Source organism: Bolinopsis microptera, chromosome 12 (assembly GCF_026151205.1).
Source record: "Bolinopsis microptera isolate Bmic1 chromosome 12, MBARI_Bmic_1.0, whole genome shotgun sequence".
NCBI lineage: Eukaryota > Metazoa > Ctenophora > Tentaculata > Lobata > Bolinopsidae > Bolinopsis > Bolinopsis microptera.
In genome coordinates, this window is record NC_087083.1 from 8,127,575 (window position 1) to 8,150,888 (window position 23,314).

The following is a 23,314-nucleotide window of genomic DNA, read 5'->3' on the forward strand; positions in this document are numbered from 1 at the left end:
TTAGACAAGATTTACTACAACAGCTTGAGAAAGAGTAACGAGCACTAAAAACAAATAATTGATATTCCGTGGATATGAAAATATCACCATGTTCGTGTCCCTCGACGTGACGATAAAAATGATGCGAAGGACAAAGGACGAAGGTGCTAGCAGCAGCTGCAGCCGATGCTATTAAATACGGAGTGCTCAAGGCAATCGTACAAATACGAAAAAAAACATTTCTTGCCGATGGAGGATTAACTTGGGGCCATATGTCCGTGGGGTCCCTAAATTTCGGTAAAATTAATATAGATAATACACTTTTATAGAAAATTGCCATAAATGTTTGCGCAGATGGTTCCATAAATCAGTAAAACTATCGCACTATCTATTAAAATTGAAGACAACAACTCTCACTTGATAGTTGATGGGTAATTTGGATTCTGAACAAATAATCGATATAGCTCTGTAGTCGATGCATTACGGAAAATTTGAAAATGTTGAGTATCGGCAGAAGACAACAACTATAACAAGGTCAGGTGATCAGGTGATCAGGTGATCAGGTGATCAGGTGATCAGGTGATCAGGTGATCAGGTGATCAGGTGATCAGGTGATCAGGTGATCAGGTGATCAGGTGATCAGGTGATCAGGTGATCAGGTGATCAGGTGATCAGGTGATCAGGTGATCAGGTGATCAGGTGATCAGGTGATCAGGTGATCAGGTGATCAGGTGATCAGGTGATCAGGTGATCAGGTGATCAGGTTTTCTTCTGCTGCTGCTCAGCCTCCCCCGATTATGTCATGTTGGTAATCGCACTATATACTTATATAGTTCTAAAACTTCTAAAATTATTATACATCTGAATGTAGGTGAAAAACTTATAAATTTCCATTATCCATCTCAAACACCATGAGTAGTGTGTGATAGACTGATAGAGTCTTTAATCCTATAGCACCATGAGTCGTTCGTAATGGAGTTTTTAACCCTATAGCTGAACGGTACGTATCGCATCTCGTAATCCATTACGTGCCGTCTACAGCTGCAGTACGTGCCATCTAACTATAATGATGACTGTATCACGTACTCAGAAAGTGCCGTATAGGTTAAACAAAGACTCCATCTCATAATCAATTACGTGCCGTATATCTGGAGTCTTTAAGCATCAGCCTCGTCAGTGTTTTCAGGACTAAGGAATACACCCCACAGCGATGATTTCTTTTTCAACAACTTTTTTCCTTCCTCCACTGTGTCAGTTTCGTCTGTAATAGGACAGTACGCGTTCCTGTGGAAGCACACTTTCTCGATAATATTCTCGTGGTTGGCGTACAGGTCGAGGTTCTGGTCTAAGGTTATCCATCTGGAACTTTTTCTGTCTTCCTCTGTTCCGATCTGAGGTTGAGTTGTTAGGAAAAGCTCAATAGTAGACATATATTTCATTTGTTAATGTTTTAAGAAATCCTATACATAAAGAAGTAAAATAAAGAATAATAGATTGGTCGAACCCGGGATCTAAAGTCAGCTCGCGAAACAAATTAAAGTTTTTAATGTTGGGGTACCGTATCAAGAGGAAAGTTAGCGAAGCTACTGCCGTCAGAGTCGTGATAGCTGAGAGCTGTTGTTTCAAACCAAGCATTATCTGTGTTAGAGGGGTCGTCCACGTAACCTTGATACACCTGTAGGGATAAATAGATCAGTACTAGTAGGTCTCAACCTGACATAGAGAGTATTGTATAAAGTTTGAATAGTTAGAAAGTTAGAAAGCTCAACTTACATTGATTCCCAATCCGAAATGTTTATCAACCATCTTCATACATTCCCGGCGTTTTTCCGCATTCATGTCGAGGGATCCTGGAATGCGAAAATATTCGATTAGAATTACGCGCCCATAATCAACAAACCATAAAATCTGACTAAAAAGAATCAAACTAAATCAAATAACAAAACAAAAGTAAGCACCCATGCCCAGCGCCTCCTTACTGAATTATATTAATAAACTGAATATGGTTACTATGGTAACTCAGCACCCATGACCAGCGCCTCCTCAACTTACCCAGCGCCTCCTCCACTTACCCAGCGCCTCCTCCACTTACCCAGCGCCTCCTCCACTCACCCAGTTCCTCCTCCACTTACCCAGCGCCTCCTCCACCTACCCAGCGTCTCCTCCACTCACCCAGTTCCTCCTCCACTTACCCAGCGCCTCCTCCACTTACCCAGCGCCTCCTCCACTTACCCAGCGCCTCCTCCACTCACCCAGTTCGTCCTCCATTCACCCAGTTCCTCCTCCACTTACCCAGTTCCTCCTCCACTCACCCAGTTCCTCCTCCACTTACCCAGTTCCTCCTCCACTTACCCAGCGCCTCCTTCACTCACCCAGTTCCTCCTCCACTTACCCAGCGCCTCCTCCACTCACCCAGTTCCTCCTCCACTTGCCCAGCTCCTCCTCCACTCACCCAGTTCCTCCTCCACTTACCCAGCGCCTCCTCCACTTACCCAGCGCCTCCTCTACTTACCCAGCGCCTCCTTCACTCACCCAGTTCCTCCTCCACTTACCCAGCGCCTCCTCCACTTACCCAGCGCCTCCTTCACTCACCCAGTTCCTCCTCCACCTACCCAGCGCCTCCTCCACTTACCCAGCGCCTCCTCCACTTACCCAGCGCCTCCTCTACTTACCCAGCGCCTCCTTCACTCACCCAGTTCCTCCTCCACTTACCCAGCGCCTCCTCCACTTACCCAGCGCCTCCTCCACTTACCCAGCGCCTCCTTCACTCACCCAGTTCCTCCTCCACCTACCCAGCGCCTCCTCCACTTACCCAGCGCCTCCTCTACTTACCCAGCGCCTCCTTCACTCACCCAGTTCCTCCTCCACTTACCCAGCGCCTCCTCTACTCACCCAGTTCCTCCTCCACTTGCCCAGCTCCTCCTCCACTCACCCAGTTCCTCCTCCACTTACCCAGCGCCTCCTCCACTTACCCAGCGCCTCCTCTACTTACCCAGCGCCTCCTTCACTCACCCAGTTCCTCCTCCACTTACCCAGCGCCTCCTCCACTTACCCAGCGCCTCCTCCACTCACCCAGTTCCTCCTCCACTCACCCAGTTCCTCCTCCACTTACCCAGTTCCTCCTCCACTCACACAGTTTCTCCTCCACTTACCCAGCGCCTCCTCCACTTACCCAGCGCCTCCTCTACTTACCCAGCGCCTCCTTCACTCACCCAGTTCCTCCTCCACTTACCCAGTTCCTCCTCCACTTACCCAGCGCCTCCTCCACTCACCCAGTTCCTCCTCCACTTACCCAGCGCCTCCTCTACTTGCCCAGCTCCTCCTCCACTTACCCAGCGCCTCCTCTACTTACCCAGCGCCTCCTCCACTTACCCAGCGCCTCCTCTACTTGCCCAGCTCCTCCTCCACTTACCCAGCGTCTCCTCCACTCACCCAGTTCCTCCTCCACTTACCCAGCGCCTCCTCTACTTGCCCAGCTCCTCCTCCACTTACCCAGCGCCTCCTCTACTTACCCAGCGCCTCCTCACTGAACTCTCTCTCCAGCGTATCCACCAGTTTCTCCCCCTCAACAACCCTCCCTCCCGGTATAGCCCACTGGTTCTGTTTCCTCACTGCCACGAACTCAAGTACCTGTAATTGTGGGATCCATGAGACTGCTTCACAATATCCGGTGGTATAAGTTGGTTAAAAACAGTAAATAACAGTAAATAAGTTAATAAGTTAATGAATCACCTGTCTACCATCCTCTGGGTGACGGACTGGCTTTCCATTGCTATCTACCTGCCATCTAGGATATCGTGTGTTAGTTAGTAAGTAAGATGTTTAGTGCAATGAATTAGAAGATTTTTAGGAAATTCGGGAATAAAGTCTCACAGAAAGACATTAATGACTTGTTCCGTATTGTCTATGACGTGTTGACATATGATTATTTAGATAAGTAGATAGTATTTGATGAAGTGTACCTGGTAACAATGACATCCCCCTGAAGATTTGGTCCCCATCTCTTTAGATTACCTTTACCAGATATACCTGTCCTGCCTCTGGGGTTAATTGGTCTTCCTATCTCGTCTATACCGTACACTCCTGCAGTCATAAAGGAATTGTTATTTACGAACTGCAGTCGTTTTAGGAATTTTCTGGCGAGTTTTTTATCATTTAAGACGAATCTGTAACTGGAATCATGGAAAAATATTAAATCATAGAACAGAACAGTTTTCATCCAGAAATACAATAGCGAATCGCGATTATACTGTGTTAGACGTTAGTAAGCCAGTATACTCGCGATTAATACAATGTGTTTGAGAACTAACCCAAGAAGCTTTTCCTGTTCACACCATCCCTGTACTTGTTGAAGCATTTGATGAGTGACATTGGCAGTGCTTCATCGTCATGGTGATGAGGTTTATCCACTGGTCTTTTCTTAGAGTACTCCACCGGTGAATAATCTTCCCAGACAACCTGTGTCAAACACAAAAAGTAATATTGTCGAAAGGAGATTTTACATTCTAACTACTCGATGATTTTAATGTTTCAATACATTTTGTAGATTCATAATTTTGATGTCATCCAACAAAGACAACGTGATTATTTCTCACAAAGCAATCATTAATTACTTTGCTCCTTTATAAAAATATACCTTACCTTCCAAGGAACGTGACTGTCGGGTACCTCAGTCCTCTCTATCTTAGTCTTAGGATAGGGAGATGTACGGGAGTCTGTATGTATCTCTACCGGCCTTTCTGATATTGCAACCTGGAGATATAATAGTACTATTATAACGTTACGTATTAAATACTTAAATAACGTATTAAATACTTAAATAACGTATTAAATACTTAAATAACGTATTAAATACTTAAATAACGTATTAAATACTTAAATAAAGTATTAAATACTTAAATAACGTATTAAATACTTAAATAAAGTATTAAATACTTAAATAACGATTAAAATATTTAAATAACGTATAAAATACATAAATAACGTTTAAAATACTTAAATAACGTATAAAATACTTAAATAACGTATTAAATACTTGAATAAGACTACATAATATATAACAACCTTATCATAATACTTACTATGTACTAGTAATTAGTAATATGTAATTTGGTGACTTTAACAGGGACCAGGGTATTGTATTTTATGGAGGGCATTGTACTTTGGTTACTAATTCTAGTTTCTACTTATCAAGCAGAAGCTGACAAACTGTTACAAGAAATGCACCATAAACATTATTTTGGTCACTTAAAAACTTAGAAATACTAAAATATCCCGATGGAACTACTCCCCTAAACTGATGATGAACTGTGCTCCGTTTCAATCTATCTCACACCTACCTGTTTGAATATACCCGCTGTTGCGATCGCAGTTGTAGAAATACGTTTTAGTTCTTTTTCCGGCTGTTTCGTTTGATCTTCTTCAAAAGATACCTGACATACATCCAAGTCACTACTGGACTTTCGACCTGATGAGGATCAAAATAACATAAATTATTATCTTTATCTAAACTAAGTCAAAGTAAGAGAAAGAGCTGACAGCCACTGCAGTCGTGAGCCAAAAGACTTGCTGCGTATTCAGTATTAAATATTGTGTCGCTCAATAATGCAGAGATCAAAATGTTCGGGCCGTATAGCTTGGCCGTATAGAATTCAGGAACTGTGAATTAAACTTACGAACTAGCGTGTTTCCTCCAAGTGAGGAGTTGTTGAGAATATTTTTTACAGATATTAAGCTTTGTTTCAGATCCTTCAGTGTGTCCTTCACAAATCCCGCTTCCTCTTCTTCCCTATGCGAAAGATAATGAAATGATGAAATAATGATTAATTTAACCATAATTTAATAAGATAATTTGTTAAACTAGTCCCCAATCAATAAAAGAGCCACCCATATACAGATGAACTAACTTGTGGGTTGCAAACTCGTCCGCACATGCCCTTTCTACTTTTGTCATTTTGTGGTAGTTAGTATCGTGGATTTTACCTGAAACCCAAACAAACCGGTGAACAACTCATAAAATATAAATCATGATATTTTGATGTATTATAAGAATTTTAATTTTAAATTATAAAAGATAAGCTGATTTTATTTTAAATTCTTACTGCAAAGGTTATACTCAACTTACCTTGCCCAGATTCCTTGTAATACTCAACTTACCTTGCCCGGATTCCTTGTAATACTCAACTTACCTTGCCCGGATTCCTTGTAACAGAACTTCCTATAGATCCACCTCCCAATCATCCAGCAGTGCTCTGGTATGGAGAAGGGGTTAGGTAGAATGGTACGGTGCTCAAAGTCCATTATCATAGCAGCTCTCTGTACCAGGTACAGTTCTTGTGAGTTATCCTGCAGTCGCTCATACCTGGTTATTACTTTATTAAACATATTGTCCATACCTGGTTATTACTTTATTAAACATATTGTCCATACCTGGTTATTACTTTATTAAACATATTGTCCATACCTGGTTATTACTTTATTAAACATATTGTCCATACCTGGTTATTACTTTATTAAACATATTGTCCATACCTGGTTATTACTTTATTAAACATATTGTCCATACCTTGTTATTACTTTATTAAACATATTGTCCATACCTGGTTATTACTTTATTAAACATATTGTCCATACCTGGTTATTACTTTATTAAACATATTGTCCATACCTGGTTATTACTTTATTAAACATATTGTCCATACCTGGTTATTACTTTATTAAACATATTGTCCATACCTGGTTATTACTTTATTAAACATATTGTCCATACCTGGTTATTACTTTATTAAACATATTTTCCATACCTTGTTAGTGATTATTATGATAGTTTTTTAATAATAAGTTTAACTTAAACACATTACCGTTCATACATGTACTATGTGTAATTCATTGATCATAAAAACATATTATCCATATATAGATATATTCTTATCAATCATCACCAAGAAAATAATGCACTGAGCCCCACAAATAGTATATTACGTGAGAATTACTATACCCACGTGTTACTGAAGATAGCAATGAGGAGGTTAACAAGAAGGATATTAGCGATCATTATATAGATAATAGTCAGTCCCACGAAGAAGTAGTAGTGGACAGAGGCTATTTTGCTGACTTCAAGAAGCGAGGTCAGCTTCAGGTCATCACAGTCCATAGCTAGCGAAGTCCTGTCGCAGTGGTCTGGGGAAAGTGGGTTCAACCTTTTGTAATGATTACAGTGATATTCTTTATAGCATTTTTTAGAAAGTTGATAATTGAAATAAATCCACTCCGCGCCTTTTTTAATTGTGAGTAAAGTCATTATAGTAAAATTATAGTTACAGTTTCTATAGAGTTAAAGTTAAAAAGTTAAAGTTATGGTAAATTTGTCACCAATCATGAAGATATAGTTACAGTAACTATGGAGTTAAGGTATAGTCAAGTTTTAGTAGTAGTAGTGTAGTTACAGAAACTGTTAGAAAAGTAAAGTTTTCACCAATCATGAAGTCGTCAACAAACTCTTCTATCCCAAACTCCCCCATAGCCATGAGATAAGGACGATAAAAGATAAGGTGGAACAAGTAGTCGTTATTTGGTGGTTCCAGGTCTTTGTTGGGCCGCAATATCGCCTGTGATTGAGATGGTCGGATAAGTGTCCAATTTAATGTTTCCCGAGCATATTATATCGTTTTGTTCAAAATATTAACGAGTTAGAGCCTAGATAAACAGAAATATTCTAAATATAATGATAAATCAGCGTGACGAAAATTGGTATTAACATGAAATATAACGAAATGTTTGCAATCGACTAAACATACTTGAGCACCAATGCTGTAAGCAAACACGAACAGTAACAACAACAAAATGAAGAAGAATAGATCCTTGATCATTTCAAAGATCATGATGACTTTAGGTCCCATCTCAGCGGAAAGTTTGAAGAAGTCCATAGCTCTTATGACGTAAAACATGAAGCTGATAACGTTTAACACGTGACCCGCATTCAGGGCGTTGAACTCCTAGTGGGAAACGTATTTCAAAGGTAAAAGCGAGGGCTACATATAGCTATTAGAGTTTAGACAAACGTGTTGACTATTCAGATTTGAGAATAAGGTTAATTTCGAGTTAAACGCGAGATCAAAACCGTTCAATTGGGATAAATCGTGAGTTATAATTGCAGTAGTGTAACTTATATAATATAATAATAATATAATATAATAAGGGTAATATCATTTAATTTATATAATAAGGGTAATATCATTTATTAACGAAGAGAAAATTTGATGTCGAGGCTTTTTCAAAAATAATAAAACAATGATCCACTACTTTTTGTAATAGATTGCATATAATGTTATCTACCTGGTCGTAAAACGTGTTGAGCGAAGCAATATGGTATTTACACTCGTTGTTGTCATGCAAGTAGTCCGGGTTAAGATCCGGAGAAGTGGTCACCTGTAAGTAAAATATTTTATTTTGGTTTTACAAAAAATGTCTGAATACATAAATACTGTGATTAGATTGATCAATTAACAAGCAAGTAGTTAAAACAATATGGCATTGAGATGGTGGAAGTTTGATTCCAATTGGAAAATGCATTGCATATTGGAAAATCATATCCAACTTCTCTCCCATTCTTCTGTCCCATTTTTCGAATATGATTGATATTTGATTGAGCATTGATCTAACAATTAGCATTTACCTTGATGACGAAGGAGACGAAGTAGGTAAATAAAGAGAGAGAGAGAGAGAGAGAGAGAGAGAGAGAGAGAGAGAGAGAGAGAGAGAGAGAGAGAGAGAGAGAGAGAGAGAGAGAGAGAGAGAGAGAGAGAGAGAGAGAGAGAGAGAGAGAGAGAGAGAGAGAGAGAGAGAGAGAGAGAGAGAGAGAGAGAGAGAGAGAGAGAGAGAGAGAGAGAGAGAGAGAGAGAGAGAGAGAGAGAGAGAGAGAGAGAACAATTAGCATTTACCTTGATGACGAAGGAGACGAAGTAGGTAAAGATGGCGATACCGTCCACACAGTTAAAGAAACTTGAGAAGTGATTCCATATTTTAGCTATTGGGTTGCTGGCTGGGTTCTTCACTAACTGAAAAATTTGAAAATTAAAGATAATCTGCATGATTATTAACGTATTTTAAAATCGTATTCAAAAAACCGTATGGTCAATATAAGAATTACCTAGGATCGGGTTTTTCACTAACTGAAAAACGAGGTTATTAAAACTTTATAGCTGGAAGAAAGTTAGTTTATAAAGAACATTTTCTGTGGATATTTTAAAGTATGAAAGATATTTGAGCAAGCGGTATAGTTTGAACGAAATGCAATTCACATAATAGGTGCCGCCTAAAGATTGACAATAATGTTAGTTGTTTTATACGACTCAGATAAAGAATAAAACTGTTCGTTTGACTAAATTGTTTCACGTGCATCAATTGAACTGTTGAATAAAAATTTTAGAAAACTGTTGAATAAATTTGAAAATTTATAAAAAAGTTTGGTTGGAAATGTTAAACCCGGCTTGCTTCTAGATTAGCTTTATTAGTCTACCTTAATTTTATGAGTTTGGTAGTTCAACTTATTCGCCGGGAAAAGAACTCAGTCTAGGAAAAGATTAATGGTGATAAGCTGCAATATGAATATGCATATCGAGGGAATACTCGCTTAGTATAAGTCAGACTTGTCCAGGCTGAAGAGCCATGGCAGGGCCACCAGGCAAAGCTCGGACTAAAGCAAACTGAGCTTTGGTCCAATTATTAAGGTGTACTCCATTTATAATATACAGGGACGTAGCCAGGATTTTTCTTTGAGGGGGGCTGTCGGCGAGCGAAGCGAGCCGACGCGTCCAATCAAGCTGCGCAGCGAGCGAAGCGAGCAAGCTGTGGCAGGGGTCTGGGGGCGCAGCCCCCAGCGGGGTCCAGGGGCGGAGCCCCTTGGCGGGGGCTAGGGGGGCGCAGCCCCCCGGAAATTTTTTGCGAAACAGGGTGTTTTAGACGACATTTGGCATTAAAGAAATTTGTAGGACAGCAATAAACTGGGATTGAAAAGAATCAAGTACTCACGTAAATTTGGTAACTTCACAACAGCAATCTGCATTCTCCAATCAGAATTTACGACTTACTCAGGCCTCATCGTTTTAAGATTTTTACATTTCCTACGGTCTAGGGGACACTATTGACTATAATTATAGAAGTCTTCTAGAATGTTTGCTTGGATTTAATGACATATATTTACTAATCCACAGTTCAAATCTTTGACTGACTGCAGTCATAAACACAGCCCAGTTACCAGGCGACCATGGGGACTAGGGGGCTTATCTTTTTTCTGGGGTTCGATTTTTTCCGGGGGGGGGGGCTGCCGCCCCCCTAGCCCCCCCCCCCCTGGCTACGTGCCTGATAATATACAAGGATAAGGTCAGAGAAGCTCGATTATGGATCTCGGTTATATGTTAAGTAATTTATTCGATTCAATTCTATTTGCCGGCAAGCCACCTGCGACCTAAACAATGAATATACAGCATAATGAGGTCCTATGGACCAATCACTCGCAAAGAAGCAAATCACCTGATATATTAAGGCTGTATCATTGTACGAATACTTTTTAATTAGCCACTGGTCCCTGGTTAATAAAACATAAAAAGCAAAATCTGTTAGACTGTCTGGCCCTGTAAGGATCTCAAATCTCAAGAAGACACAATACCTTACTCTGTATGTCACTCAGTTGGCCAATGCGCACTCGCAGGTTGTTGCTCTTACTGGCTGAGAAATCAGCAGCTATGAGTAAGTAGAGCCCATAATATATATTTATACAGTTATACAGCTGTCCCCTATGACATTATTATGTTAGGGCTATTTAAACGTATTAATGCTACGTTATGGTCACCTAGGGCTAAGTTAGGAAATCCTAGTAGTGTATTAGGACGTCCTAGCTAGGGGCCAGGTTATCATAAGATATTTGTAAAATTTTGAGCGACACTCAAAATTTGGACACGAGTCTTCCTTAACCATACCTGTAGAATCTCAGTTGGCAAGGTTCCCACAACGAAGAGGAAGAGATAGACCTCCGGGGCAGCAATGCTAGAGGAACTGTTGATGGCACAGATTTTGTTGTGATCCACCACCAGTAAGTAAGCGTAGATTATCAAGAAAACTACAAACCAAATCTGAGGATGGTTGATAATAGGTCTTCAGGGTAAACTTTAGGTTAAACAAATAATGTGTATTGACTATAATTGATGTCTGATCATTTTCTGCTTGAGACATGACATATCATGTTAGTCAAATTTTTGAATATGAAAGTTAAAGTAACGTGCATTGCATAAAACATTTAACAATACCGCCACTGTTTGTATAAAATAGGAACTGACCAAGTTCCATCGAAACTTAAAAGATGCCAAAATTATGCCAGTAATATCAAAACGCTATATTTGAGTGTGTAACAATATCCTGAACTTGAAATGAACATGTCTATAAAGGTATAACTATCCAATATCCTGAACTTCAATTGAACATGTCTATAAAGGTATAACTATCCAATATCCTGAACTTCAATTGAACATGTCTATAAAGGTATAACTAACCAAGTTCCACTGGAACTTTACAATAGGAGAATTGTAGCAAGCGTACAGCTTCTGGTACCAGTTTAAACTGTACTTCCTCTTACTCTCTAATGAGTCTCTCATCACTTTCCTCTTCTTCTTCGTCTTCTTTCCTGTCACGTTCATCTCCATCTCGTTCTAGGGATGAATTGTGGTAGCATGTATTTCCGATATGTTATGAGTTATATAGGTTTACGGAACGATGGTGCTCCTTTAAAAAAGTGGCAATTATAAAAAATGTTAAAAGGTTTAATTCCAAAATCTTACAATAAACCCACCCCTTGATCATCAAAATCACAAGTGCCCTGAGTACTGTGCTCCATTATCAACAGCTGCTGTATCTCCTCGTTAGTCCGCTCCCGTTGTTCATACTTCAACAGTAAGGGGAACATCAACCAGGAACTCAACATTATCTGTCGGAGGTAGTTAAGTTAATAATTAATTGTTTTACAATATCATTAAATGTAACTGTTACTTTGTTACTTTTGGCAAACATATTTTTGGCAACCATCGTGTTGGTTTTGATAACATTACTTCAGCTCAAAACCGTATTAATTGTTTTAACCTTATTTTTTAGATGAAAAATAAAATAAAAGCAGATACTCTGATTGAGTCGTGTATTAGTATTGAGTCTCATGATTTCGTGTTCCTTTCATTCAAATTTCTGATTGGTTCTGAAGACAGATTCTCAATCCAATATTTATTTCCATTAGAAATTGTCTTCACTAAGAATATACCTTAATATTACTCTCAGTGGATTTTATCTCTCCCATCCACACGTCAGTAAGGTAGTTCTTACCTTAATATTACTCTCAGTAGATTTTATCTCTCCCATCCACACGTCAGTAAGGTAGTTCTGCACTGCGCCGTGAGCTAGGAACTTGTCAGAGCCAACCATTGTTGCTGCAATTTTCATGTGAAGTAGCAGTTTCGAATTTTGCTTTGAATGCGAGATCTGCTATTTTACAGATTTTATCTCAAAGGATACTAGCTGATAGTAAAGATCTGCTACTTCATAACAACGGTACATTCCACGAAAAGCAAGTATGACACGTGTAATATTTCTTTTGTAAGACTAAATATAAATCCTGTACCAATGCTGAGGAGAGAGTGGCCACCCCAGAAGCCGTGAGGTGTGTGCAGTAGGAGGAAGGTGTCGTCCTTATCAAATAACTTAGGGCACTGAGTCAGGGACTTGCAAGCGTATTCTTCGTATTTACTGGACAGAACAACTTTGTTAACATTACCGGGTAATCAGAACAACAACGTTAACATTACCGGGTAATCAGAACAAATTTGATAAGATTACCGGGTAATCAGAAAAACTTTGTTAAGATTACCGGGTAATCAGGACAACAACGTTAAGATTACCGGGTAATCAGAACAACTTTGTTAACATTACCGGGTAATCAGAACAACTTTGTTAACATTACCGGGTAATCAGAACAACTTTGTTAACATTACCGGGTAATCAGAACAACTTTGTTAATATTACCGGGTAATCAGAACAAATTTGTTAACATTACCAGGTAATCAGAACAAAGTTGTTTACATTACCAGGTGATCATATGAACTTATGAAGTTTGTATCGTCTGCAATTACTCACATATATGAACAATACTGTGAAGGATAGCAAACGAAATTGTAATATTGACTCACTCGGCTTGTTCCAGACAAAAGGTTTCAGAGTCCTGGTCGTACGCTGTTAAACTGCAAGTGTATTCCGCGTGGAACTTGTATATCCTGTTGCAGTTTAGACGATTTTATTGAATCAGACTTTTCTGGTTTATCCACAATTTGTTATTAGTTTATACCCAGTAAGATCAAGTGGGATGACTCTACTTAGACTGCCACTCACCATACTGCGATTGCAGTTACATCGTAGTAGCCATCTTGATGTACACAATACCGATTTTAGACTAAACCTGACATTTAAAAAAATAATAATAATCCTAATAAAATATAACAATAATCCTAATAAAATATAAAAATAATCCTGATAGCAGATGGCTAACCTGAAGCAGATAAGAGCAGTTGATATGGGAGAGTGAGTGTACTCCCACAGTAGATCTGCCATATCACTACAGTCATTTAAAACACAGTAAATCATTAGCAGGTCGTAAGGGTTCTATGAGAGTAAGACAAGTTGTCAAAGTAAAATTGTGTTGCTGACATAAAACGTTTTCTTTTCAACTTTCAGCAAAATTTGAGATTGAGGGAAGGGAGCAGGAATCTCGTATCGCTTTATCATAAATGTATCAACAATCAACAAAGCAACAAGTAGAAAAGTCTAATAAAGTGTCGCAATAAAGATTTAGCTGACCTCTGGTGTCTTATTGTAGTCCACTTTACGGAGAGGATTCTTAAACCCCCCTTCCAGAATCTTTACCAAAAACGTTCCAATGTCTCGTAGTGTTAATTCGTTGCGCGATTTTATCCACTGAAATTTAGTCATATTAGTTAGGGAGGAGATGTAATGGCGTGGGATTAGTTTGTTAGAAGCAATTTGACTTCAAGAATCACTAGTTGGAAGCCTAAACTAAAGGATTTTTATAGGTGGCAATTTTTATTTTGGCGGGAACACCCATATACGGGCCACGCCCTTTTTCAGGGTTTCGCGGTCACTCGAATTTTTGTATTTCAGCCCAGGAAGGTCTTAAAGACTATTCCGATACACCAAAATGTGCCTAATAGCCACACTTATATACAACTTATGAAGCAACATATACCTTAAAATGCTTCGTTTCGGAAATATGGCCGAAAAAACGGTTTTTGGCTTGACGCAGTTCATAATTTCCGTGATTTTTGGCATTTCCGCCTAGGAAGGTCGTAGAGACTATTCTGATACACTAAAATGTACATAATGGCCACATTTATATACAACTTATAAAGCAACATATACCCTAAAAGACTTATTTTCGGAAATGTGGCTGAAAAACGGATTTTTGCCAAGCGAATAATGACAATATTCACAAATGGGCTATTGGACTGTTAACTAGAAAGGTCTTAAAGACTCATGAGCATTGAGCATTGAGCAACACAGCATTTGTCACAAGATGTAAGATGACTCACTTTGTGTCCAGAAACATCTACAAAAATTGGAGAATGATCTACTTTATTGGGCATCTCTCTTAATGGGCCAGGCCAGCAGCATATTTGTGTCTTACGAAAGGGCAATTTTTCAAAATTACGGTTTCTTTAGTAAAGTTCAATGGGTCAGTTGCTAACAGCAAATTGTTCGCAATTGCCGACTCATGCACATCATATACTCAAAAACGCTCACTTTAGGAGTCGTTAATAAATAACTACTACATTATTTGTGAAAACTCCAACAATTTTTCCTTGGCACCAATTTAAATAAAATGTGTGACGTGCCAGACCAAAATTCAACTTCAAATTTTTATCTATTCATGCCATGAAACCATGATATATGTGCCAAGAATACCGGACCTAAAATAAATCGGCACTAGATCCGGGCCAGATTGTTGCTTGACCGCTGACCAGTACCCCACTTTATAATTATGATTGATTTCGCTGCCTCGACCAATATTGGTCTGTAATTTCTGGATTGAGATCTGTTGGCCGCAGTTTAATTTAGCTAATTTCCTATAATACCGCAGTGGTTTGGTTCCCACTTCAGAATGACCCCATGTTCTTTTTTTTAGTCGCATAGATTTTCCCGTCGTATGATAATGTGTGTCATTCCCTCGTTTTTTAATCAAGTGGTGACTGGCTATTTCTTCTGTTATTTCAGCTGTGAGCTGCCTCGAGATCTTATCTGGGGCATGGGCACAAATACTAGAACAGTGGAACTGTAATTCTAGAACCTCAGATTAAGGTTACTTGGCAGAATAGCATTAGCAGGGTTCGAGATTTGACTGAGGACATTCAGGTAACATACCAGGTTCATATTACCAGTTGAGGTGAATCTTAATTTCGGCATGCAATGCCTTATAAGTTATAAGCTTATAGTAGGATCACGGGGTTTATATAATAGAAGGTCTCAAGATGCTGATTTAGCTATTTAGGTTTCACATGTGAAATTTTTCCAGCTTTGGGTAAAGTGGATTTTAGAGCGGGGAGGGGTCTAAATGACCAAAATCTGAACGATCTCTTACTGACGGGACACTACGGGACAAGGGACGGATCTCGGGCCTAATAGCTGTTTTTTAATGAGAGGCTGGAGTCTGGACCTAGATGGTCAACGTGAGGATAGCATGAGGATTTAGGATGGTCTGCCTGCCTTTCGTGGGGTCTTGTAACCACGAAAGCTGGTATATCTTATCTAAATTAACCTTGGTTACATCCCGTTTCGAATATATAATTAGATTTATAGGTCCAATATCAAGCAAAAGTCTGATCTACGGTACTGATGTTACACTTACATGATCTATGACGCGAGGATCTCCGAAGTCCGATCTTAAAGTTGGATCTCAGAGCCAGAAAGAGGAACCTAAGCCTTGGTTCTTCTCTTTGAGAGTCAAACAAGAAATTCGGTGTTATCAACTCAAACTCGGATTTGTAGCACAATTGAAAAACCAAAGAACAAAAATCTTAATGAATTTCCCGACATCCTAAAATTAATATCAGGTCGTATTCGATTCAGTGGCCCAAACTCCAGTAGGTTACAAGACTTAAGTACAAGTCGAGGAACACTTTGATTAAGAATGATCCTTGTCTAGTTGGAGTTTTCGCATATCATGCAGTAGTTATCTACTAATCACTCCTAAACTGAGCGTTTTAGAGTCGAATATCGAACCCTGCTATTCGGCCAAGTAATCTTAATCTGAAGTTCTAGAATTACAGTTCTAATGTTCTAGTACTAATGTATTGTGCCCTAGATAAGATCTCGAGGCAGCTGTAATAACAAAAGAGCTAGCCAGTTAGCCAGTAACCACTTGATTAAAAAACGAGGGAATGACAGACATTAAGACATTATCATACAATGGGAAAATCTATGCAAACCAAACCACTGCGGTATTACTATTATGGTAAATGAGCTAAATTAAACTGCAGCCAACAGATCTCAATCCAGGGATTACAGACCAATATTGGTCGAGGCAGTGAAGTCAATTATAATTATAAAGTGGGGTACTGGTCAGTGGTCAAGCGACAATCTGGCCCGGATCCACTGCCGAGTTATTTTAGGTCCCGTATTCTTAGTACATATAATGGTTTCATGGAATGAATAAATCAAAAGTTGAATTTTGGTCATTACATTTTGGCTAAATTGGTGCCAAGGAAAAATTGTTGGAGTTTTCACAAATCATGTAGTAGTTATTTATTAATGACTCCTAAAGTGAGCGATTTTGAGTATAGTATGATGTGCAGGAGTCGGTAATTGCGAACAATTTGCTGTTAGCAACTGACCCATTCACCTTTACTAAAGAAACCGTAATTTTGAAAAATTGCTCTTTCGTAAGACACAAATATGCTGCTGGCCTGGCCCATTAAGAGAGATGCCCAATAAAGTAGATCAATCTCCAATTTTTGTAGGTTTTTCTGGACAGAAAGTGAGTAATCTTACAAATGCTGTGTTGCTCATGAGTCTTTAAGACCTTTCTAGTTAACAGTCCAATAGCCCATTTGTGAATATTGTCATTATTCGCTTGGCAAAAATCCGTTTTTCAGCCACATTTCCGAAAATAAGTCTTTTAGGGTATATGTTGCTTTATAAGTTGTATATAAATGTGGCCATTATGTACATTTTAGTGTATCAGAATAGTCTCTACGACCTTCCTAGGCGGAAATGCCAAAAATCACGGAAATTATGAACTGCGTCAAGCCAAAAACCGTTTTTCGGCCATATTTCCGAAACGAAGCATTTTAAGGTATATGTTGCTTCATAAGTTGTATATAAATGTGGCTATTAGGCACATTTTGGTGTATCGGAATAGTCTTTAAGACCTTCCTGGGCTGAAATACAAAAATTCGAGTGACCGCGAAACCCTGAAAAAGGGCGTGGCCCGTATATGGGTGTTCCCGCCAAAATAAAAATTGCCACCTATAAAAATCCTTTAGTTTAGGCTTCCAACTAGTGATTCTTGAAGTCAAATTGCTTCTAACAAACTAATCCCACGCCATTGATATTCCTGACATCTCCTCTCTAACTATATAGCACTCTAAGTCTAAAAGTTAATATCGAAAACCAAAAGGTCGGGATGGATCCTTTCGGTAAAATACGTCATTTCAAAATAGTTTTCATCTTTTAGATTGTTATTTGTCAAACATTAAACCTTTACTTTTAGTACCTTAACCCGACTAGTTCTATATTTTGTACTTAGTTACTCCATTTTATATTAGCCAAAGATCAAGCAAAATCGTTTTACCCCCTATCTTGATTATCAGTTTTTAGTTGAGTTCGCTTGGAAGCTTGTCAGGTCTATTGTTGGAAATAAACATTTCCGTGCAAGTATTTATCAAGGGATCACGAATACCACAGTTTGATAACTTTATGATAATATAGTGAATGAGATACCTATAATATAATTCAGTTATAATATAGTTATAATATAATTCAGTTATCAAACCCATGCAGCTATATTTTTTAAACAAATATCACTTGTCAGAGGCCATGGTTTGATGGCTACAATAAACGTTTTCGCTCTTCTCGGAGTGATTCTACTGATTTTACGATCTCAAGGTAATAATAACCCCCCCCCCCCATTTGTTTTTGAAACTGAAGCAAAATGTGCATTACTTTTGGTGAAATTCTGTTTGTTGATCGCTTTTATTTTCATTGCTGTAACTTAAACAATATTATTTTTCCAATATTTGTATCCTTTAGGTACCCAGTACAGCGAGTGGTTCCCTGTTCCCGCAGACAGCACCACTTATGTAACCGGACCAGACGAGGGTAAGAAGTTCCAGGTTAAAACAGACAAGAAGATAGATGAGAGCAATAACATCCAGTGGAGTTTCAAAGATGTGGGCTTTATGAGATTCAGTTCTAAGAGAATATCTTCCGGAGGTTGTAGCTTCACGTCCTTCAGTGGAAATGAGGGTTTCTTCGATCGAGCTGGAGTTCTTACTTTCCTGAAAACGTCCACTCAGCTTCAAATTTGGTTTGATGATTTTCTTGAGGTTACCTGGGTCTATCATGACGATGATGAAGGGGGTAGCTGTAAGCTGAGGAAAATATTGAAGAATGGGTTTAAGTTTGAGAGTAGTAACAAGTTGAAAGATAAAGTCTCAACACATTACAGATATGATCTAGGTTAATCATAATATGATATTCAAATTTTGTATTAGTCATTTAATTTTATGATAATCCTAATGCTTAGACTCAGGTTAGTTTATCGCTTATGATTGCATTCCCATTGCAACTCATATCCAATGTCGAATATTTTGAAAGATTCTTTATCAGTGAATAATTTTATTCTCACTTTTTTAATCGGCCAAGTAGCCGATTTATTGATGATTGTGTACCACAAATGTGACAAAAAATTGATCACTTGTCTCCCTTGCTCTCTCCCCCATTACTGCATATATGCAGCGTTGGTACATGAATCATAATTAGGTTATTTGGCAGTGTATCAACCGCAAGATTCACAGTCATGTAATACTATAAGCTTATAAGCTTATTAGGGGGGGGGGGGCACTCATTATTTGGCAGTGCATATCAACCGCAAGTTTCACAGTCATGTAATACTATAAGCTTATTAGGGGGGATTCATTGCGGTCTGTTTGGACTATAATTAATACAGTTCATACTTCCATACGACAATATAATGCGTGTTTTCGAAAATAATAAGATAATAGGGGGGTTTATACTTTTGCATTTCAACTGCAATAGTGAAGTCCCGGCCGTAGGCACAGGTTACACTAGTAACTTTATAAAAACAGTCGAGTACTATCAACAAGGTTTTTGCTGACAAAAATTCCCTCAGGTGACACAGAATTATGCAGGAACATAAATTCAGGAACAGTGCTGACTGTGCCCTGTGAAGAGGGGCTCATACTGAGAGGCAGCAAAACTATCACCTGTACTGGGGGTACTACCTTTTCCAGTGCCACATCCCATTCTTGTTCTCAAAAAGGTAAAACTTTATCAAATAAGCAGTGGCATAACGTTGCATTTTGGCGCTTCCCCGCTCAAAAAGCGCTCCCCTCGTGGCGCCCCCTCCCCTCATGGCGCCCCCTCCCCTCATGGCACCCCCTCTTAAAATAAAAAAGTGCCGCCTTAACACAGATATCACAAAAACTGATATATATAAAAGTCAACAAATTTTCCTTTTATCATCATTAAATTATGATTTTTTGAATAATTTCAAATTAAATTACAGTCACATTACTCACATACTATACTTTACTACATTTTATTTTTAGTATAAGGAAGTAATAATGATGTTTGAGAATGCAAGTACGTTATAATCATTTTAGGTTATCATTAAGTTTCGTGATCCAATTAAAAAAGTTGCACAACTTATAGTACTTTTTACCCTTTAGTAGTACTTACTCCCTTATCTTTATCATTTTAACGAAGTTATCGGATTATCGGCTTTGAAAAAACAGTGTAATGGACAATGGTGTTAATCATCTAATCGTTCTACTAATCCTACCTAAGTCATTACAACAAAAGAAGTTTCTTTCAATACCTCAAATTATTTTGAATACAGTAGTATTGAAAGTTTTAAACTAATTAAAAGAACGCTTACAGGGATTTGTCTCTCCAGAGCTTTAAAAAACCTTTTCTTTCCCATGTGAGCGGAGCCCTCCGGCTTGTACCTGAACATACTCTCCAATCTTTCATATGTCAGGAAACTCTTCATTTCTATATTTTCCTGTGTTATAAGGTTGAGGTTTATTAATTTACTGAGATAATATCATTTATTTAAGCGAAAGATTTCATGATTTGTAGAGAAGTGAAAATTTTAGATTTTTTCCTTCTTTTCCTTTTTTTCCTCCTTAAAAACTAAAAAGTAGAATGTTACCATTATGAAAGTTACCATTATGAAAGTAAACTATAATAAACTATAATAAACCTCTTTCAAAAAAATATTTAGGAAGTCTTTTCTATCACTCAAAATAGCTTGTTCCATGCACGATGTCAGCTGTTCTTTCTATGGGTATATCAGATTATTTGTAGAGTTTCATACGATCGTATACCGGCTCTAGTAGCTGTTATTTTTTAACTTTCAGTTTGATAACTGTAAGCAGGATAAAACTTGAAACATTGTTAAATACAACATAAACACAATTAAAACATAAACAGTTAACTAACTTACGCTAAATTGAACAGTCTCCATATTCAATATTTCCTCAGCAAGCTCCATACGGTTCCATTTGATCGCCATACTCATCTGTTCAATTGCAGAGTCGTTATCAGTTTTACTCTTTATCAGAGCGAACAATAAAGCGTGATCTAAATCTTTTGATTCCAGGGAGTAGATCGTCAACTGAGGGTTACATTATGTAACTATAGTAACACTAGCAAATAAGGTCAATATGTAACTATAGTAACACTACCATTTAAGGTCAATGAGCGTGTTGGTGGTTTTGTGTATTCCATATCCTTCAAAACCCTAGATTTTTTCATGAACTTCACCGGGAGGTTAGTAATTCAAATCACAATTAGTTAATTAATTAATTAGCAGTGCTTTTCAAGAAGAGTCTCATTTAAAACGAAAGGAACAATTGAACGGGTTACAACATTAGAGCAACACTAGGGTTGCTTGCAGAGTTGTGATGACCAGCTAATCTCACCAGGTGATCCATTTGGATTATCTCCTTCACATATTCCATGATGTGTTTCTTATCTTTCTCAGATAAATTAGGGAAGAACGTGTTTATCTCATCCTCCACCATTCTTTGTCCGTGATCAGACATTATCCTTCTCCCTGAGTCGCTGAGAAGAGTATAGTTGAGAAGTAAAGTTACGATCACGTGATTATTTGTAATTCAGGCATTCGCAGTTCTGTGACAGTTCTGTGACAGTTCTGTGACAGTTCTGTGACAGTTCTGTGACAGTTCTGTGACAGTTCTGTGACAGTTCTGTGACAGTTCTGTGACAGTTCTGTGACAGTTCTGTGACAGTTCTGTGACAGTTCTGTGACAGTTCTGTGACAGTTCTGTGACAGTTCTGTGACAGTTCTGTGACAGTTCTGTGACAGTTCTGTGACAGTTCTGTGACAGTTCTGTGACAGTTCTGTGACAGTTCTGTGACAGTTCTGTGACAGTTCTGTGACAGTTCTGTGACAGTTCTGTGACAGTTCTGTGACAGTTCTGTGACAGTTCTGTGACAGTTCTGTGACAGGTCTGTGACAGGTCTGTGACAGTTCTGTGACAGTTCTGTGACAGTTCTGTGACAGGTCTGTGACAGTTCTGTGACAGTTCTCTGACAGTTCTGTGACAGGTCTGTGACAGTTCTGTGACAGTTCTGTGACAGTTCTGTGACAGTACTGCGGCATGAGTACTGTAAGAACCCCCGGATCTGACGTTATCCAAGACCGGACCTTACCCAGATAGTTCGCCCCTGGACCAGCGTACATCGGTTGTCATGGTAACATCGGTTGCCATGGTTACAGAAACCCGACCCTACGGCCAAACCAGCCGGGAGCTGAAGTGTCGATAATTAGGATCTCGCCAAGGATTAACCATTCAGTTGGGTGTTAAGATAACGACCCATACCACTATGGTAATTGGTCTGATAACGGACCAAGCGCGGCCCGCCCCGGTAACAACCAAAGAAGTGCCGCCGAGACTGTCGCCCTCAAGATACTGCTAGCGACCTGTGAACCACGTGTCACGTCGCATCACTTCTCTTGGACCGATCCAGAGTACGTTACGTTTTTCCACTCGTGACTTAAGATGGAAGTATCCGGGAGGACTTCACCACCTTGATGGACTCTGCCGATTTCTCTGGACCTCACCCTCGAGCGGCTGATGATGAACCGCCACTGTCGCAGTACTTCTCGGAGTAGCCACCACGTCGAACCTTGTCGGATTCTACGCCTCCAAGCTTCACCAGAGATCTAACGACCACCGGAGTGAGTACTCCTAGAAGGCTTTAGGATCAGAACTTACGTTAAATTATTATGACGATATTACGATTATATATATCCATTGCTTGGTATAATTACCTTGATGTCAGAAGCTATATTCTGGCCCCCTAAATAGGCGTACCTTACTGGTGTTATTATATAAATCAGTGACAACAAGGGTCACCAGCCAGGAGCAATCCTGTGCTGCAAATTGTCAGTGAAATTACGTTAAAATAACAACACTACTAATACGGAATGATGCCGTGTCTCTCGGAGGCTTTCGAGTGCCACTAAATTAGTGGAACGTTACGAACCCGAGACCCTGGTGGAACCTGAAGGAGGACATGATGCAGGTAAGTATTGACCCGCTTGCCCGGGCTATCCAGGTTTGATCATGTTTGGGAGCTATAGGAAAGCTTCTATGGAGCCTTAAATAAACTCTCCGCCCTAGGTTGTTTGACGTATTATTCCAGGCCACCTTTTGTAGTGCACAGCCCGTTTAACGACGGCTGGGCTCTTACAAATTGGACCCAGATATACGGGACTCGAATAGCTTATGATTGACAGGCATTAATGATCCGTATACAATATTCATGCTAAAGGCAACGTTACGCACTAGTGTGGGGATATTATCAGTCGACAGTATAGTTACCAGTCGAGCCATCGTAGGCATTTTATTAAGACACAAGCGTTGTAGGATTAGCCGACTCTAACATTATTTCCCCCTCATATATTGGATTGACGTGGACGGAACCAACCAAAGAAGTACCATGCCGAGGAGGATACAAG

At 39.2% G+C, this 23,314-nt stretch overlaps 2 protein-coding genes across 2 annotated transcripts in view; both read right to left on the bottom strand.

Annotated features, from left to right (window-relative positions):
• Positions 1 to 20,152, bottom strand: part of LOC134824253 (metabotropic glutamate receptor 4-like) — a 51,959-nt gene extending 31,807 nt beyond the window's left edge. Inside the window, exon 1 of the mRNA XM_063836039.1 lies at positions 20,141 to 20,152. The gene's annotated coding sequence lies outside the window, so the exon portion shown is untranslated. The remainder of the gene's footprint in view (positions 1 to 20,140) is intronic.
• On the bottom strand, positions 750 to 21,421 carry LOC134823866 (transient receptor potential cation channel subfamily M member-like 2). The gene is made up of 29 exons (XM_063835463.1): positions 21,249 to 21,421; positions 20,771 to 20,941; positions 20,528 to 20,605; positions 20,201 to 20,326; positions 13,867 to 13,983; positions 13,559 to 13,671; positions 13,203 to 13,286; positions 12,638 to 12,762; positions 12,343 to 12,446; positions 11,822 to 11,956; positions 11,526 to 11,681; positions 10,956 to 11,108; positions 8,919 to 9,035; positions 8,314 to 8,406; positions 7,776 to 7,973; positions 7,454 to 7,586; positions 6,981 to 7,158; positions 6,168 to 6,340; positions 5,886 to 5,961; positions 5,655 to 5,767; positions 5,319 to 5,446; positions 4,621 to 4,731; positions 4,290 to 4,437; positions 3,942 to 4,062; positions 3,712 to 3,766; positions 3,492 to 3,609; positions 1,753 to 1,829; positions 1,538 to 1,654; positions 750 to 1,370 (listed from the first exon to the last, which is right to left on the bottom strand). The coding sequence occupies exons 1-29, from the start codon at positions 21,369 to 21,371 to the stop codon at positions 1,137 to 1,139; spliced, it is 3,675 nt and encodes a 1,224-aa protein (XP_063691533.1). The 5' UTR covers positions 21,372 to 21,421; the 3' UTR covers positions 750 to 1,136.
• Between the last annotated feature and the right edge of the window lie 1,893 nt (positions 21,422 to 23,314).